The 20,249-nt window shown below is 32.9% G+C and overlaps 1 protein-coding gene and 1 long non-coding RNA gene across 2 annotated transcripts; one reads left to right on the top strand and one right to left on the bottom strand.

The window, feature by feature from the left end:
• Positions 1–559: 559 nt before the first annotated feature.
• On the bottom strand, positions 560–5,133 carry LOC108980952 (protein LIGHT-DEPENDENT SHORT HYPOCOTYLS 10-like). The gene is made up of 2 exons (XM_018952009.2): positions 4,401–5,133; positions 560–830 (listed from the first exon to the last, which is right to left on the bottom strand). Exon 1 carries the CDS (start codon positions 4,970–4,972, stop codon positions 4,403–4,405), a length of 570 nt encoding a protein of 189 aa, XP_018807554.1. The 5' UTR covers positions 4,973–5,133; the 3' UTR covers positions 560–830; positions 4,401–4,402.
• Positions 5,134–8,222: 3,089 nt separating this feature from the next.
• On the top strand, positions 8,223–9,434 carry LOC108980953. The gene is made up of 2 exons (XR_001994478.2): positions 8,223–8,490; positions 8,992–9,434. It is a non-coding gene; the product is annotated as an uncharacterized LOC108980953 (long non-coding RNA).
• The last annotated feature ends 10,815 nt before the right edge of the window (positions 9,435–20,249 follow it).

The following is a 20,249-nucleotide window of genomic DNA, read 5'->3' as shown; positions in this document are numbered from 1 at the left end:
TATAAAATAAAATAAAAAAATTCAATTTTTTTAAAATTTTAAAATAAAAATAATATTAAAAAATATATTATAATAATATTAATTTATTTAACTTTTAAATTTTATTTTAATTCATCTAATTTCATCTGATTGTGAAATAAACGAGCCAGAGGAATCGTGATGTATTAGAAGGAAGGACGGTGGGTATCGATCGACTTGCACGAGTGAACGAGTATGAAGTACTGTAGAACATGCGAATCTCATAGCAAACAATTAGTTCTGATCGATCTGTTCATGGCAATTACATACACATTTCTATTTATTTGATTTGGGATGAATTAGTAAATTTTTCATGTAGATACCTTTATTTTTTGTATATGATCTATTGATCAGGACATGATCAAAATTTGAGTTCACAATTCATCAAAAAAGGCCAATATATATATATATACACACACACACACAAGCACTCTTTAATGCATGCCGATCGAAGAAGTGATATATATATTTAGGCTTACTGACTAGTGCTAGTACGTACTAGTGTTTTAAAAAAAGTCTACAACATATATATAATAAGAACTAATTATAACAAGCTGGTACGTGCATTTGTAGTTAATTAAATAGGGTTTGCCCTTTGAGACTAGCTTACACTTAATTATAACAAGATTAGTCAGAATTGACTGTGACTGCATAACAGTACTTTTTTAAACAGGAGAACCATGTCTTGAAGCGCAGACGAGCTAGCTATATATATATATATATATATATATAGACTCTTCAATATTAATATTTGTAAACCTTCCCGTGCATGCATATATGATCATGATCTTCGACCTCTTCACGTCTGACCCCTGCAAAATAATATTATTATTTTTTTGGATTCATCTGCAAAAGTATATATCTTCAATAACACAATGCTACACATGAAAAACTTCAAGAAAATTCGAAAGCTGATCTAGATGCATTTCGCTACGTACTCTAGCTGTAACCCTTTTATCATGAGCATCCATTTAATGGTCAGGATAAAGAACATTAATAAATGCAAATTACATATATATCACATGCATGTGAACTAGCTTGACCTACTATCTATATATGACGTTTCATATACAATACAAGGGGCACTTGACAATGCCGATGATCATCCACTGCCAGATCTGCTAGCTAGCTAGGCTAGGTAGATTATTCAACCTAGCTAGTAATTAAAGTAAAGGGGCGTCTCCAACAGTAAGGAAAAGCAGCTTTTCTAGGGCTCATGAGGATTGTGCCTAGCTATGTCCACAGATTAGCTCAGAATAATTTACTCAGGGATTTAGGGTTACATCCACTTATTTGTTCTGCTATCGATCTCAAAGTGATCATAATCAAAATCTCCAAAAGAAGCTTAGCTAGCTAGCTATTAATTACCTAATTTGGAATCCAAACATATCCTAATTGTCAGTATATAAAAAGATGATCAAGTACTGAAAAATGCAACCAGAGCTACTTTCATCCTTATTTTTTGACCTTTTTTGGGTCCTCGATCTGTCTGAAACCTTATTCCTCTCCTAGACTCTTAACCATAGTACTACTCAATCAGAGGATACGTTTTCTCGTTAATTAAACTCAAATATAATCACTATATATATATATATATATAATGTATGTATAACCGATCATCTCGACAAACAAAATCTTAAGCTCTCACAACGTCACTGACGACTATAACGAGTAATGCTATTAATGTTCATGATTTTGATGAACAAGATCAAAATCACACAACGTTGCAATCTTAGATCTATAATTAATACGTGAATCAAATAGCATTTCCTCTAGAAAATGATATAAAAGATCAGTGATCAAATCTTTTAAGTTTAATCTTGTACATATACATACATATATATATATATATATATATATATAGCATTTCCAAATTTCCCCAGCTTGGACCTCATGACTAGGAATATGAATTTTCTTGTTTCTTTAAATAATTCCGCATTCAACCATATATATATATATATTTAGCCTTCCATGGGAGGGCTCCCCGGACCACACCCCGGCGCGTCTCAAATTTTTCCTGCAGTCTTAAACAGGTACCTCTGATCATGTATTGGTTTTTTCATGGAGTCCTGAACAGGTACTGAGGAGAAAAAAATGAGTGCGTACGGACAATACGGTCAGATATATGTTGGAGTCTTGGAGAGCAGATGGATACAAAAAAGACACATTTCGGGGAAAAAAATAACTGACCTATATATATATATATATGAATATACGCAATACATATACATTCACATGCTCATTATACAGTTCAATTAATGCATGAATATCACATATACCTGACCCCTAGCTAGCTTAACTTAAAAAAGAGTAGTACTACTACTTGTACTACATTTTTTTTTTTTTTTTGCCTCAATATTCAATTACCAGCTAATTGATCATTTGATTTGGATAACATCAATTGTATTGCATATGTACGTAGTCATGTTCATCGGTTGCGTGCCCTACACCTCAAATAAATGGGAGAATGAATAAAAAATAAGGATTTCATACCTAATCATTTGTGCTTAGAAAAGTAAGGATGAAGATCAAATTCCAAGGCTTTAATCCTGGCCTCTTGTTAATCCTTATTTTTGCTGAAAAATATAAATTGAAATCGTATTTAAAACTCATTACATTAATTCCTTTTTTAAGGCTCTTGAAAATACTATAAATATATATATGAATAGTGTATATATATAATATATGTATGATTAGTGCTATTTAAAGGCCTACTTGACACCATACACTATTTACATGATATAATTTAATTTGTAGGATTCAGATTTTAAAATTTTATTTTCCAAATTAGATTATCCCACTTGGATGGAAGTGTGGTGTAAAAGTTTCAAATATAATTATTATATATATATATATATATATATATAATTAGCAAACATTTTTTGCATCATATTACCATGCACGTTTGATCAGAAATACAATCCAAAATTTTTAAACACATTTTTTTTATTTTTAGATTTTGGTACAAAACAAAAATACTTGCATTGAACATTAATATGCATGATATATCGAGATGCATCTAAGATTTATGTGTTTAAAAACTTGTCGACACGGTCGGTCCTCGATCCATCTATTAATTAATTAAGGACTGTCAGTACTTATGAAGATCAGGGTGTAAATTGAACTGTAATTTATTCATATTAGGTACTGCAAATTAAACGGCCGAGAAATACATGATGATGATCAAGCTGGCAGTATTTGCTTGGCTGAGAGCCTCATGATTATAGTTCCATTTACTTAATTAATATATATAATTAACTACTGCAAAATAAAATATTGTCTTCTGGCCTGATCTCATTTTAAACTTGGAAATATAGTCACAAAAGTAATTTCAGATATAGATCAGAATCATCAAGTACTACGCGTAGTACTAAGAATAATGAAGAATTAATGACAGATCAAATGCATGATGATTAAGATCAGACACTAAAACACATTAATAACCGGAAAAAAGAAAAACCTGGGGGACAATCAACAAGAAAGAGAGTGATCCAGGGCAAACACTCGGACATGATATATGGTACTTAAACTAGCAGGCCGGCCAGTACAAGTAGTACTACTAGTGGCTTGCAATTTGTACGCATTATTTATTCTTTTTGTTTAAGCAATCTAACTAATTAGAAGGAAGTAAATTCTTTAAAACTAGACAAAGGATGAAGGAAATGCTTATATAGTACTATATATATATATATATATATATATATGGAAGTGCATGCATGTATTAATGATTTGATTATATGCTCATGAGCATTCCTATGTACGTAAATACGTATATAAATCACATGCAACGTATGACATATCGTACGGTACTCATCCATGGGGAACACAAAAATCTCTCTGGATCAGAGAAGAGACAAAACGAGTAATTAAAAAGTGAGAGAGTGATCAAAGAGATCATATAATTAGCTAGGAAGCTTACAAGAACAGAGTTTTTGCATGATTAGAGAGAGAGGGTCGGGGGTGGGGGGGAGCATAGTTGCCCACTCTAATTATAGCATCTAATATTAGTCATGAGATAGGGTCGGTAAAGTTCATGATTAGCACAACTTTCCAGTACCCTTATTTACTCTTTGCCTAAGATTAAGCAAATTAGGGTTTCGGGATCTGCGTCTAGGGTTATATAAGAAGAAATTGAACCTAGGAGCGGGGTGTCTGGTTTCCAGGTCGTAGGATTAATGTCCAGTACTGAGCTAAACTCTTCCTATTCTTTCCGGCCGAGATCCGATCTAGAAGTACTATTATTCAATTTTCATGAAAGATGAATTAAGGTGACTCGATCTTATATAATATGCTTTAATTTATTACCCTTATTTCCTAATTAACCCGCCCATTAATCAATTATTCAGTTTGTAAACTTGTAGTATTATTTTGACGAAATTTACCATTAATCCGAAGAGGCCAGGGGAATTAAGCTGCTTGCTTCAAAGGCCTTTGCCTCGTCGTTGGCCTTAATTTGAATCCTCTTCTTCTTTTTCTTCTTATACGGAATGCCTCTTGCTTTAGCTTGACACTCCTTAATTTCACGCAAATACACCCGAATAGCTCCGTTTCCGAACGGGTTCATCTCCGGTGAGCCGCCATGCTCCTCATAGGCAGCTCTGAGCCTTCCGATTAGAGCATCGAGGCTACCCCAAGCCTGCTTGAGAGGACATGTGCAGGGAGCAGGCGGGTCAGGTTGGCCGAAGAAGACGCAGCTATTTAAATGAACCTTAGTCTTTCCAAACTGGTCGAGGTACCTAAGGAAGTCCAGCACATGGTTGAAGTTGCACTGAGAGAGAGAAACCGGGGGCGTTTGATTCCTCAAGTACTGCCCAAAAGTGTTCCAGTCTCTCCTTTTCTGAGACTCATATCGGCTCAAAGGAGCTGGTTGCTGCTGGAGCTGATGGTTATCGCCGGTGGCGCCGCTGGATCGTGAGGACCCTTCCGCGGAATCTTTTCGTCTATCGCTGGACATGATTACTGTGGAGAGGATCCAAGTGTGTTTTGTGTATTTTTGGCAAGAAATGGGAAGGGAAAAGGGGTAATTCAGGTGGTGGAAGAATGGGATGTAGTAGTAGTGGAGAAAGACGAAAATCACATCTTGGGAGGAGACATTTCGTGGGTCCTATGATGGTGCTTTTGCTCCTCTTTTTCTTCCTTTCTCATTTTATCAAGAATTAATGGCACTATAATATATATATATATATATATATAAATATATATGCACTAACCATATTTTCTATTTTAAATTAATCTACAACTATCGTATGCTATCATCAATATAATCATAGCGTCATTATTTTCATTTTGCTACTCCCCTTCCAACTCGGTGCATGACTCGGAAGTCGGTGCAAATATATAGTATCTTCATCAAATCATGATCAGCTAGTGCAGCAAGGGAACTCGTCCTTTCAAACCATAATTAAACTACTTTAGCTTTAATTAATTTATTACTAGACTTAATATATAATTAACCAAGCTCTACAATATTCTGGAGTAGTCTTAATATTACACTTATCCTTGTTAATTAACTCGGTGAGTTTGACTCAAAGCTGCAATTAGATAAAATCATATTCTGCAAGAAACTATTTATATAGATCATTACGCGCGGGTTAAAAATTAATTACCACCACGATCGATCGATTCATGATCACTCATCACCACTAATTAAAAAAGTAATGATCATGGCCATTAATTATACATGAGAATAATACATATATTAATTAAAGCTATATATTAATTGCTCATGACTTTAATTTCCTTAGTTTTTGTCATTATCGTGTTTTTTTTTTTTGCAGTATTAATAATGCAAGATTATTATTAACACTTGATGTGTTCGATCGTCGGTGTCCCTTTTCTCAAGATTTACTTTGAATGAGCATGAAAGGTGGGGAATATATCAGAAGTATCCTTAAATCCTGCTTGGAAATTCTAAGCTTTGTGTCAGTTTTTCGAGTGCAAGTACATGCAAGAAACGACAACATTTCATGATCAATATCCATCCAATGCAAGCCAAGAAACTAGAAAGGGCCTATACATGCAACAAACTACTTTGGTATTTTTAATCAAGAACTATTAATTAAGCAGCTAGCTTGTACTTCATGGTTAAACTTTGAAAACTGTAGAATCTTTAAGTAATTAAATTACTTACCTGAAATTGTCTGAACTCGCTGTTGCTGCAGTTGGAAGGGATTTTTTCCTTCCAAAGTATGGCAAAGAATTTATGCTGTTGCTGCAGTGGATGTGGGGTCCTAAATATTTTTAATTAGTTTGTTGAATTGACATCATGTTTATAATAAACTATACACGTTTAAGTTACTGTATACCTGTGATGATCTTCTTCTTTTTTTCCTTATGATCATACTTATAAGAAAAATGGAAATATGGACGAAGGACATCAACTTGATTCCCGATAATTGAGCCGCCTGACAGTTGAAATTAATTGATCCAGTAGTACTGTCAGTAAAAATAAGTAAATTGTATACTATAAATTAAAAAATAAAGATAAATTCCAAACTCTTACGCCAAAGAAATTAAAGAAACAAAAAGGAATAGTTCCCTTAATAATGATGGTTATATAATATATATATATATATATGTATGAGTAATTTTATATATATGTTAATATAATCATAAAATGTATAAATATCGTGTAATTATTTTAAAAAATAATTGAGTTTATTATTAAAAAATTAATTTTTTTTTTCATACGAAAAAAATTTTAAATTTTTTTTTCATACGAATCTCATATTTTATTTATTTATTTTAAATCGAATACATGACGATTATACAATTTACAATTGTGAATATCTTTTATATATATATATATTATCGGAGTTGAAGAATACAAGAAACTGAGAGGAGAGTATTGATGCAAATACGAGGGACATCTTTATAAGATGCATGGTTACAATAAGTTAATAACACTCGAATATCGTACTGATCGTGTTTGGAGTTTAGAGTGATGATGTCCCTGTCGTATGGCAGTACTACTGTATCTGTATTACCTCTTGGAGAGTTTCCATTGTCAATTATTCATGAGAATCTTGAAAAGGGATCATGCGTATAATTAATATATAACTATATGATAACTTCTTGCTAATTAAGTTACATAGAAACTTAATGTATAATTTCCTCGATCTTGTACTACCTTAGTATCATAAAAAATGAAACTGAAAAATATATATTTGAGTGATATATGTTAAAATATACTGAGATGAGATAAAATAAAATTTGATCGATACGAATCCATTGAACAATTTTACCATTAGAACGATCCCAAAGTAAATGCATGTATTACCTGATCATCAAGCATGACAGACCTCTTTCGCAGTCACTAGTGATATGTTCATCGGTACGTTACTACGTTCCTTTCAATTTTCCAGTACTACCGAGAGTACCAATCTGCTTTTATGAAGAGACACTTCAGTAGTATCAATGTATCATTGAACGTACTACTCTAGAGCCTAGATAGAGGTACAACAACTACAACAAAAGGAAGAACCTAGCTAGACCAAAAGGAAGAAGCCACCAAGACCGATGGTCTAGCGATGGTTCCTATTTTTTTAAAAATATATTTCTTAATATTTATAATAAATAAATTATTATAGATACAAAATGATCTAATTTATTGATGAATATGTCATGTTTTTTTTTTTTTTTTTTCTTCTTCCTCCCTCTCCTATGCATCTCCCTTCCCCTCCTCCCCCTTTCCCTCTATCTCTATCTTCCCATGCCCGTCATGGTGGTCGAGAATCACCTCAAAATTGGCAGAAGCCATCGACGATCCATGCAAATGATGATATTGTTATACTTTGCTTGATATTTTTTTACTTAATAATTAAAGAATTATTTTTTAATAATATTATAAATTTTTAAAAAAAAATTATTTAAAATAATTAAAAAATACATGAAGAAACAAAAAAAAAAAACAACCAAATGCACTTGTCGGGAATTCTCGGTGGTTGTAGTATTGCCGCCCTATTATTAATTCACTCTCTAAAGATAAACTAGTTTTTGGATACTTAACTGTATAGATGCTATTATGCGAACGTACAAGTTACGTTCTCCTCCTTTTTTTTTTTTTTTTAATACAAGTTACGTATGTTCTTACGTACACTATACACAAGCATATTTCTTGGGAGAAAATCTTCTAACCGGTCATTCCAATGGTACTTAAAAAACAGCCTCTAATGAGATATTACCACGTAGACCTCATCGGAAACTTATCTTGAACCACAAAACATAGCATACCGCCCAAACACCCCTTCATCTTCCAACCCCGCGGACTTGTCAGAGCACCTTTCCTCCCTCACCGAACAATGACGACCTCGAACGCCCAGACCCACCCTCCCAAATCCGACCCTCTCTCCCAAGCCCATCAAACCCGTGACCCCAGAAGCCGACGACTAGAACTGGTGTGGTGAACCTCTCAATTGACGACGGGACTTCGAGCGGCAACCCTCTAGGCATCAAGATCCACCACCTCCAAAGGTCAAATCCCTATTTTGTTCTCAACTATTTTAAGGGAAGTCTGAATGCTCTTCGGCTTATGTAGAAAAAATCTCATGAAATTAAACAAATATTTAGCGATCAACGAAGAACTAATTTCACAATGCTTCAGAAATTCAATATCAGGCATCACAGTCTTATCCAAATTATACTTCAAAAACAACTCTAAAGACTTTAAGACCCTAACGATGTCTTCATTGGAACCCAGAATACTCTTCAACACTAGCATTGAAGGTCCAATATGATTACCGGCACTTCGAGTAAGAATCCACAGATCATCGTGTATAATCTTGGCAATGTCATCGAGTGCAAAGTCCAAGTCCTGGAAAACTTTGATTTTGGGTTGATGGTAGCGGCAAGATTAGCATACAAAACCCTTAATTTTCAACCAGCTTCAGTTCATCATTAACCCAAATCCACAATAACCATTTTATATGAAAGGTGTCCTTTTCTGTAATGGTTTCGTTTCCTACTATTTTTCAGTAAGCAAATAGAAATGTGGTCCCAACGGCGATGGAGATAGACAGAGAACAACGACAGTCTGGTTGCGATGGCGAAATGGTTGACGGTGGTGGGAAGAAAAAAATGTAGCGTCTGTGGAGAAGAAGTCGTGGGAGTGAGTTGAGAGAGAAAAATGTAGCGGCTCAGACACAGAATGCAGGGTTCTCTTTCTCTAGATCTCCTGTGATGCAGCTCAGGAGCTTATTATGTGGAATGCTTACGTGTTTATATGCTATTGGTGTTCGTTACTCTCAATAGAATAGCAAATCCGCTCCAAAGCAAAACTCATTTCATGGACATCATAAACTTCTAGTGACTTTCTTGATCAGGTAGATAAATAATGTCATAAATTGCTGATTCGTGGGTACGTTGAGTCAATTTTTGTATCTGTACTAAAAATTTGCATCCAAATGTCCATTTGGTTTTATATATAGTCTCAACTCATTTCATCTTATCTCAACATCTAAATATCATTTAAATACAATTAATTTTCAATTTTAAATTTTTAACTTTTCAAATTTTTCATCTAATTACATTATCTAATAATTACAATTTTTCTAAACTTCTAAAAAAACACAAAAAATAATTCAACTTTTCAAATTTTAAAATAAAAATAATATTAAAAAGTAATATTAAAAAATAATATTTTTAACTTTATAATATTTTTATTCAACCTTCTCTCTTTTCTTTTTCAAAATTTTATAAAATATCTTAACTCAAACCATTTCATTAATATTCACAGATCTCTCATATCATTTCATCTGCATGTATACCAAACCACGCAATACTACGTCAATTTTTTTAAGAGTACTGCTGCTACTACAGAAAACTCAATACTTTTTTTTTTTTAAACTATTAAGTAAAAAAAATTTAAAAAAATCAATACAGGATATATATATAATTTTTCGATGGTCCTATCATTTTTCTTTTTTGTAATATAAACTTCCATCGAAAGATTGATGAGACAAACTCCGATCCACATGGATCAACACCGGTAGTCTCGATCTGTTCACGTAAGTTAGCTAGCTGCATCAATAAAACCTGATCAAGGACAAGGTTTTTTTTTTTTTTTTTCTCTCGGGGATTATTTGTCAGCTTAAAAGTCGTGTTCAGGCTCCTCAAAAAAGTTCAAATCTCATCGATAAGTCATAAGAGGTCAGCCCAAGGAAAGTTCGTGGTCTGATCATCTAGTATTGGAGAACTTTTTTAAAATAAATTTTTGTGGCTATCTAATTATTGTAAAAAAATTATTTATAATCAAAATATATTCATTTTAATTATAAATAATCATTTTATTAGAATTAAATAACCATAAATAAATAATTTTTTTTATAGTGTCTGCATGCATATAGTTATAGAATAGCCTTGGAATCCTTGTTTAATTTTAATTTCTAGGTAATTAGGAAAAGTGTGGCGACATTATATGAGCCATTAAGTACCCTCCAGCTAGCTAGCAACCATATATATATATATATATAGGAGCGTACGTGGTGGGGGCAGCATTAATAGGATTGGGTTAGGGCTAGATCATGATTACCAATATCAAATACTAAATACAATTAATTATATAATTAATTTTCCAAAAGAATTCAATATATATATATATTAATATATAGCATTAAGGTTCAATAATATTATATGTTATCTAAATATATGTGGAACTTTAAGATCGGGATTTTGTGACCTTTTGATGAGTGATAAAAAAATGCGTAGAAAAACTCGATCCTTATAAGCTGCTACTCATAATTAAAAGCCCTCTACATTAATGCACCATTGTTTACATGATGACCAAAGGTACTACTTCACGCGCGTGTGTGTATATATATATATATATATATATATATATATGTGCGATTAGCAAGCATTTGTTTCGATCGTTTCCCCCAAAGTAATTATATTTTTTGTGTCTTTGTTTCATCAATAGAGTATATTTTCCGGTCAAGGTATAATCGGTGAAGACAATTTTTTTATATCTTTAGTAATTTTCAGTAAAAATAATAATGAATTTGATCTCGTTATTGCTTGCAATAGTCTTTTCTATATATTCCGGTCAATATTGAGCATCAACTTTAATACTCGATCAATGTCAGGATCAAATCCTTTTAGGCCATATCTTTTCAAATTAACGTATATATCTTTTTAGGCGACACGAATTGTGAATTAAACACGAATATAATATGAAATTAGTGGATTTTATTTTAATGTTAACGGGTTCAATTCAAAACGGATCGATCTGTTAAAACACGATTTATAAACAAGTCAAAAACGAGTTAACCCGAAATCAATCTATTTTGACTCGTTTAGTTTTATTTCAAAATTACAATTTTATTATTATTGAGTTATTAGCATTGGTACATATTTATCAGTATGCTTATATTTTTATTGTTGAGATTGTAATTTTGGACCTATACTTATTCTAGGGTTTGTAATTAATATTGATTTTATTATATGTTAAGATTGTAAAAATATTGATATTTTTTATGTTATTAGGTAGTCTTATTTTTTTAAGATATTGTGACTATTAATAAATGTAGATTTTAAATTTGATGTAAAATTATATTAATCATATCAAATAAGTTTTGCGTGTTAGTTAAATTCATTTACATGAAATTAGTTTAAATGAGTCGTGTCGTGTTAAATTTTTTTTCTAATTAATTATTAGACAGGTCAAAATGAGTGACACAGCACGACCCATTATCTATATGAGTTGGATTAGAGTTTGAAAGTTTGACACATTTAACTTATATAACAGGTTGGACTCAAGTTAATTCATATAATCGAATGTTCATGACTTGATACAATACGCATACAACCTAAAAACGCGACTTGCCACTCCTACCAGACACCACGTATATATATATATATATATATATGCGATTAATAAGTAATTATTTACCTGCAGGCTGCTTATAAAATCATACGCAATATGTTTTAAGAAATCCTTATGTGAATAACGGGCCCCTTAGGGATTCTCTACTGCACTTCGATGATCTATTTGGAAATCCATGAATCAGGTCTTGAAAAACTGCATGCCGACAAGTCTTATATAATTCAACTCGAGCGAACCCATTTATTTCCGGAAAAAAACAAAGACTATGGAAATTTGTTTTTGTATTTTTTTTCAAACAATCAAGTAGAGTTTGAAATTTGCACCGCTACCAAATTAAGGGGGCTCGGAATGTTCACACCAAAATTTTGGAGCCTGGCGATATTAACACAGTATATTATATATATATATATATATATATATATATATATATGCACAGCCATAGTAATATATTGAGCAGATCTTGTGTGGGACACAATTCCCTATACCTTTGTGATCATGTATTATTCCACCACCACATCCACACGTACGTGGGCAATGGGACCATATGTTGCTGATCGTGATCATGAAAAGAAGAATCACCTCAATATGATATATCCTCTACAGTACTGGTGTTTCAATTCATGTAGTACTTGAAATATTCTAACTAGATTACTTCTGCGTTAAGCCCTTTTGTTTGCCATGGTTAATTAATTTGTGCAAATACATATAGATCAATAGTTTCGTTTGTTTTCAAAAAACATCTCATCTCATCTAATCATTACAACTTTCCTAACTTCCAATACAAAATAAAATAAACAATTCAACTTTTTCAAATCTCAAAATAAAAATAATATTAAAAAATATATTCTAACAATATTTTATTCAACTTTTTAATTTTAATCTCAATTCATCTCATCTCCGAATACAAAGGCTGCAGGATTTTATTGGTTAAGCAAGCTAGCTAGTTGCAATACTTATTCTTGCCTTCTAATTATCTTACTCGATCTGAATAAGTGGATCAATCCTTTTTTTAGTTGCAAAAACTCAAAGCAATTAACTTAAAAGACAAAAAGGATCGGGACGAAATCAGATTATATGGAATTCCAAGTCAGGCTAATTGAGACAAGATCATTCTTTAATTGTCTGACTGAATTGATCAAAGGTGTATTAATATAGAAATTAAGAGATAAACATATATAGTACTATTAAATACTCACACGTACGTATACGTAATTCCAAAATTCTATACGATCGAGCAGTATTAATAAATGTTTTAAACTATCAAATTAATTTGATCCAATTAAGCAAATTAAGTAAGTAATTAAACTCAAATTAGATGCTTCAGATCAATGAATTCATTATGTCCATTATTGTTATTAGTACAAATAGCTGCGGACCGATACATGACTTGTTTAAGGCCGAGTGGTAACTTATACTTAGTAGATGGCATGGACAGAATTTTCTAGCCTCAGCAACCCTCGTGCTAAATGAGGCAAATTTAACGTTCAAAAGATTCATATCGTCCAAGAAATTAATAAGTAATCTCACCAAACCAAAGCTGGTACATTAATCTGGTCTTCTGTACAATGAATTCAATATATTATTGGCCGGTGAGGGTTTGAATTTGTGTCGAATAATTATTAATAAAGAAAACATGCAACCCCACAAACCGTGTATAGACTCGATCGAAGATCATCTAATTTGCATTTGAAAAAAGTGAAAATTAAAGCATATATCATTCAGTCACGTACGCAGCCCTTTATATAAATATAAATATAAATAAATATATATATATATATATATAATATCTATGGGGGGTAAAACATTTCTGAAATTCATCCAGTACGTACGAAGAAAACTAAAAAAATTCACGAATGAACAGTTTTAAACTTTAGGTGGCAGTAGTTTCTTTTTGCCAATTTCAATGCTTCAAACAATCAGAACCCAAATGTAAAGACAACCCTAGCTAGCTTGTTTTCTTTCTTCCAAAAGTAAAATGCTTGCTCCTTATTTATAGTACTTTGTCCAGAAAGATGCTTGTTTCTTTGGCCCCAACATTGTTTTGCAGTACTATATTTGGTCTTGGCCTGTATGATATAAGTAGGTATGAGGAGGAGGTCCTACCAATGATTCTCTTTAAGTGGACACAATTGGTCCGTGATGCCTTACTCCACGCTCATGTCTATATTATACTAAACGATAATGCAAGCAAGCATTTCTTCCCATGCATGCTTTCAAATGATAATCATGATCGATGTCGCGCCTCTTCACATCGTTATTCGAGCCCGTATATATATATCTATATATATATATATACACACTCTTACTAGATCGATCTATAGCAATCATGAAATGGCAATATATATAATTTATATGCTTGCTTTGTATAATTAACCAGCAGCTTTATTAATTTATATGGATTTTCATTAGCAAGCGCGCGGCTTTGAGAAATGATTGATGATCATTTCTTTCTATATAGGGTGCTTAATTTTAACCTTCAAGTACTGGCACTCTATGTTAACTCATGCTTCAAATTATTAGGATCAGGGAAAGAGGCATGCGTTAATTCATACTCTGTACATGCAGGATTGAGCTGCTAGATGGAGTGTCATGATGAATATTAGCATATTGAGTAGTATTGAACTTTTCTGCATTAAATGAATATATATATATATATATATATATATAATAATGTTGTTGAAACAAGTTGGTCATGCATATTCTAATTGATCTATACAAGGATTATTGATGACAATAATATTGAAGTTTTAAAGTACTAAAGGCCGCTTGCTGAAGCATAGCAGAACGAAGTGATCAGCGGACAAATTAAAGTGATGAAGACAACCATGCATCCAATCTTGGATGTAATTAATTGCTTGTTTAATTACCAAGGGGCGGGCAATAATTGGTTCGGGGGTGGGTACTAAAGGCTCCCCCACAAAATAGTATATTAGTTATACGGATTCTTTAAATTTTGACTAATATATAATTTTTTTACTTTTAATTAATCATTCAAAACTTGAAATTTATATTGAATTAATTCTCGCACTCTCTATAATAATAAAATATTATTATTATTTATTATTTATATTATTTTAATTAATTTTTATTTTATTTTCATAATCTTCAATAACCTCGCTTTAACAATCATATTCATTTTTATTTTCACAATCTAATAATCTATAATATATTAATCTCATATGTATATAGATGGTAAAATCTCATATGAATAAAAATCTCATATCTATAATATAATAATATTAAAAAATACTTTTAAACTTGTTATAATTCTTTTTATATTTGAAAAAAAGATTGAATTTAATGTAACTTAGATTTTGGATGAAAATAATTTAATTAATTCAATGTGGAGTAAATATGAATGATAATTATTAAATTTAAAGATAAAAATGTATTTGATTAATTCAATACCAATATTCTGATCAGTATGTATTGAAAAAAGATTTTTTTTATTATATCAAGAAATAAAGGGTTATGTATATATATACACGTGTGCGCATCTGATGCGGGCTTGGGCTTGTGTGATTATGCGTACCATGTAGCTCCCACGAGAAATGACACAATGAAAGTTGTCGATTCTGCATTGATGTGGATCGATCCAGTAGGCATGCATGCACACTGACGAATCACATTAATTAATTTCTTGCCTTCTTTTTCTCTTTTAACTTTTCTCTACTTTTCATAAGACAACGCGGCATGGCAAGATATAATACAAACAGTATAAAAACTACGCCCATTGTTTTGCAAAGATTTTGTGGATGTACGTAGCACGTTTATCTCTTCCCTTTGATGACATATAAAAAACAATGTCTAAAACGATGGAACACTACTCTTTATTAGGTTAATTCTGATAAGGCAACAGCTTGATGGATGCGACATGCTTGTGATCAAAATAGATCTTATTCAAATTAGTTTAATTATTCTTATAAACAACTGGGGCCGCTTTAAAGGCAAATTGGCTGTGATTGGTCATTCGAATAGAAAGTAAAAAGTATTATAGTTAGTGATGCACTGTGTTAGTCGCAATGTGTCAAAAACAAATATCAAGTAATTAGAGTGCATATATATATAGAGAGAGATATCATAGCAAACTTCCTGTTGAGAGGTGGCTTGAATCCTTACAGATTGTTCGCTCGAGTGGTGTCTCTGCCGCTCAAGCAAAGCCTCATCCAGAGAGTTCGCTCATCAGCTACTCGACAATGAGCTCGAGTTGGACACAACTAAAGAGTTTGCTCGACACCCGCTTCACACTTAGCTCGAACAGGATGTCATATAGAGAGTTCGCTCATCAGTTGCTCGACACTCAGCTCGAGCGGCATGGCAACCAAAGAGTTCGCTTGACACCCGCTCGACACTTAGCTCGAGCGGGATGACAACTCTAATGTTCGCTCGAACTCCGCTTGAGTGAATGTTCGTAATTAAGGTCCGCACCGTTTCAATATAAATATGAATGTTGAAACATTCATTGATGACTTTTTACCTTTTGTGGCTGCCAAAAACTTGTATAGTGAGAGAGTGGTACTCTTGTGATATTCCCAACAGTGTTTTGACACTTTGGAAAGCAGATTTTGTAATTAATTTCTTGTACTCCATCTTTGTTGATAGTGAATTCATTGAGACCGACCTCGCCAGTGGACGTAGGCTCACATTGAACTGAACCACTTAAATCTTGGCGTATTGTATGTGATTGTCGTAATTTCTTTTGTTTACTTCTGCGATTATTTATTTCAAACTAGCATTTGATAACTGGTTTATCTCAACAAACTGGTATCAGAGAGAAGGTATCAACTTCAATAAAGTTTTCTTTTCAATTGTGAAACACAGTTCAACCAGGGTGTTGCTTGCTATGGTGGCAGCGTATGACCTAGAGTTTCAGCAACTTGATGTTAAAACAACATTCCTGCATGGTGAGCTTGAGGAGATCATTTACATGCATCAGCCGGAGGGGTTCATTGTTCAAGGAAATGAAGATCATGTGTGCAGATTGAAGAAATCATTGTATAGTTTAAAGCAATCTCTGAGGCAATGGTATAAACGTTTTGATTCTTTTATGATAGATCATGATTATTTTAGGAATATCTATAATAGTTACGTTTATCACAGGCAATTATCTAATTGGTTTTTCATTTATTTGCTACTTTATGTTGATGATATGTTTATTGCTGCTAAAAACATATCTAACATTAGCTTGTTGAAAACCTAACTAAAAAATGAGTTTGAAATGAAAGACTTAGGTACTGCAAAGAATATCTTGGGGATGGAAATCCACAGAGATAAGAAAGTTGGAAAGTTGTACTTGTCCTAAGAAAAGTATATTGAGAAAATTCTTTAGAGATTTGGAATGTCAAATTCTAAATCAGTAAGTACATCACTTGCTACACATTTTAAACATTTAGCATCTCTATCTCCTTAGACAGACGAGAAGGAACGGTTCATGGCTAGTGTCTCTTGTTCCAGTGTAGTTGGCAGTATTATGTATGCAGTGGTTTGTACTTGTTCAAATGTTTCACAGGCAGTGAGTGTTGTTAGTAGGTACATGACTAATCCGGGTAGAGCTCATTAGTAGGCTGTGAAATAGATACTCAAGTATTTGAGAGGTACTTTGAACCTTGGTTTAACTTTTGATAGAGAAACTAACTACAATTCGAGGGTGGTTGGTTATATTGATTCTGATAATACTGGAGACTTATATAAGAGAAGATCATTGACAGGGTATGTTTTCACTTTGTGTGGCTCTGATATTAGTTGGAAAGCAAAAACACTACAATCTACTTTTGTTTTATCAACTACAGAAGAAGAGTATATGGTAGCAGCCAAGCCTATTAAGGAAGCCATTTGGTTGAAAGGTCTAATCAGTGATTTGAGACTACAACAAGATGTAATTTTAGTGTTTTGTGACAACCAGAGTGCAATACATTTGACTAAAAATCAAATGTGTCATGAGAGAACAAAGCATATTGATGTCAGATATCATTTTCTTCAAGAAATTGTTACAGAGGGCGTGTTAGAAATTCAGAAGATTGCTACTACTGAAAACCCAACGGATATGATGACAAAGCCAGCTCCAGTATACAAGTTCAAATTTTGTTTGGACTTGATTGGTGTTCAGGGTATGCAATTCCCTTAGGGGATTTTGGTGGATGGGGTCGGTTCATTGGTTAATGGATTCTTGTTAGGCTTGTTAGAATTCAAGCTAAGGTGGAGATTTGTTGAGAGGTGGCTTGAATCCTATTGAAAAAGTGCCTCTACAGATTATTCGCTTGAGCGGTATCTCTATTGCTCAAGCAAAGCCTCACCTAGAGAGTTTGCTCATCAACTGCTCGACAATGAGCTCGAGTTGGATACAACCAGAGAGTTCGTTCGACACTCAGCTCAAGAGGCACTTTTTCAATAGGATTCAAGCCACCTCTTAATAAATCTCCACCTCAGCTCAAGAGGGATGCCATCCAGAGAGTTTACTCATCCGTTGCTCGACACTCAACTTGAGCAGTATGGCAACCAAAGAGTTCACTCGACATTCACTCAACACTCAATTTGAGCGGGATGGCAACCCTAATTTAGGGTCTGCCCGGTTTCATTATAAATACGAATGTTTCAACATTTATTGATTACTTTTTACCTTTTATGGCTACCAAAAACTTGTATAGTGAGATAGTGGTCCTCTTGTGATATTCCCAAGAGTATTTTGACACTTTGAAAATACGATTTTGTATTTAGTCTCTTGTACTCCATCTTTGTTGATAATGAATTCATTGAGACCAATCTCGCCAATGGACGTAGTTTCACATTGAGTTGAACTACTTAAATCTTAATGTACTGTGATTGTCGTAATTTCTTTTGTTTAATTCCGCTATTATTTATTTCAAACCAACTTTTGATAACCGGTTTATCCCAACACTTCACCCTCTTTATTACAATGCTTTAATTAAACTCCCAGCTTAAACTGAAAGGCTACCAATCGGCCACGTACTACTGAATGACCCCCACAGATGTAGTAGTACTCTTCTCCAATTGTCTTAACACGCGGTATTCTACCTTGATTCCGAGTACATATATATAATCTTCTTTGATATTATTTATTAATTTTTGAATTCATCATTTTAAAAAATAAGATTGAATGAAATTAGTAGAGTCTATAGTATAACCGGAGCGCGGGTACAGTCAATTGACTAGCTCAAAACTAAACGCGAAACTCCCCCTTCCAAGTTGGATTAATGTAAAAGGTATCTAATCTAGCAAAATAAAAATACGAAACTGTTAGCAATAGTTCAGACCATTTTATCATTCGTTTTTATTTGAGATTGGATTAGAAATGAGGCATGTCACGTTGGCTTAGAGGTGTAAGAATCGTGCCTGAAAATGACTTCAATTTGGATTTGCATGTTGTGCACATGGTTCGTGTCTAGCCCACCGTTTGAAAGGTCTGTTTGATCATTCAAAAAGGGCCCAAGCCTATCTCAAAAGGACCTTCTCTTCTTTGTTATCCCTGCTGATTTGGGCCTTCTGAACAAACAAAAAGACCTACAGATAAGGCCTGATTACCCAAAAATAAAAATAAAAAGTATGTGTTAATACAGAAATGAATACCTGCACTAAGAACCGTTTGATTTGCAACCACAGTATTCTTGTGTTATAAGTGTGAATTATTAATAAAGTGATGGTACCTTGGGTAACAAATTAATATCACCTTCAAATTTTTGTCATAATTTTAAGTTTACAGTTGAAGAAATAGATATATTAAGTGAATCTTATAATGTTAATAATTGTTAGAGACAGCATTAAATGTTCAATAAATTTGTTGAGGACGTGTTTCACCACTTATCACCCACGATCTCCTGCAACCAAAAGATAAAAGGCATCGGGGCGGAGAAGGGGAGTCTCCGATACTTAAGTCAGTAATAATAGGAGTAATCTCTAGGCCAAATCATCTCTTGAATTTTTTATGGAGTATTTTATGTACTTGGTCCCTTTAAATAGACATTTTATTTTCTTCTCATCCTTTGAATTTAACTAGGGGTGTAAACTCAAACCGGAAAACCGGAAAACCGAACCGGACCGGTTTTACCGGTTTTGAACCGGTCCGGTCCGGAACCGGTTTTTAAAACGTAAAAACCGGCCGGTTCCGGTCCGGTTCCGGTTCCGGAATTTTTTGGACCGGACCGAACTGGACCAGACCGGTTGATTAAAAAAAATAAAAAATAATATTTTTATATATAAATTTTATACAAAATATTTTATATATATTAAATATTAATATATATAAGTTTTATATATAATGTATAATTATAAATTTTTATGTAAAATTTTATATATAACATATATATTCATATATGAAATAATTTCTTATTATAATTTATAAATTATTACATAAAATGTTAATACTAAATCACTAAAAGCTTATAACTAATACTAA

Source organism: Juglans regia, chromosome 3 (genome assembly GCF_001411555.2).
Source record: "Juglans regia cultivar Chandler chromosome 3, Walnut 2.0, whole genome shotgun sequence".
Lineage (NCBI taxonomy): Eukaryota > Viridiplantae > Streptophyta > Magnoliopsida > Fagales > Juglandaceae > Juglans > Juglans regia.
Note: the sequence above shows the minus strand (reverse complement) of the source record. Positions and strands in the feature narration are given on the sequence as shown.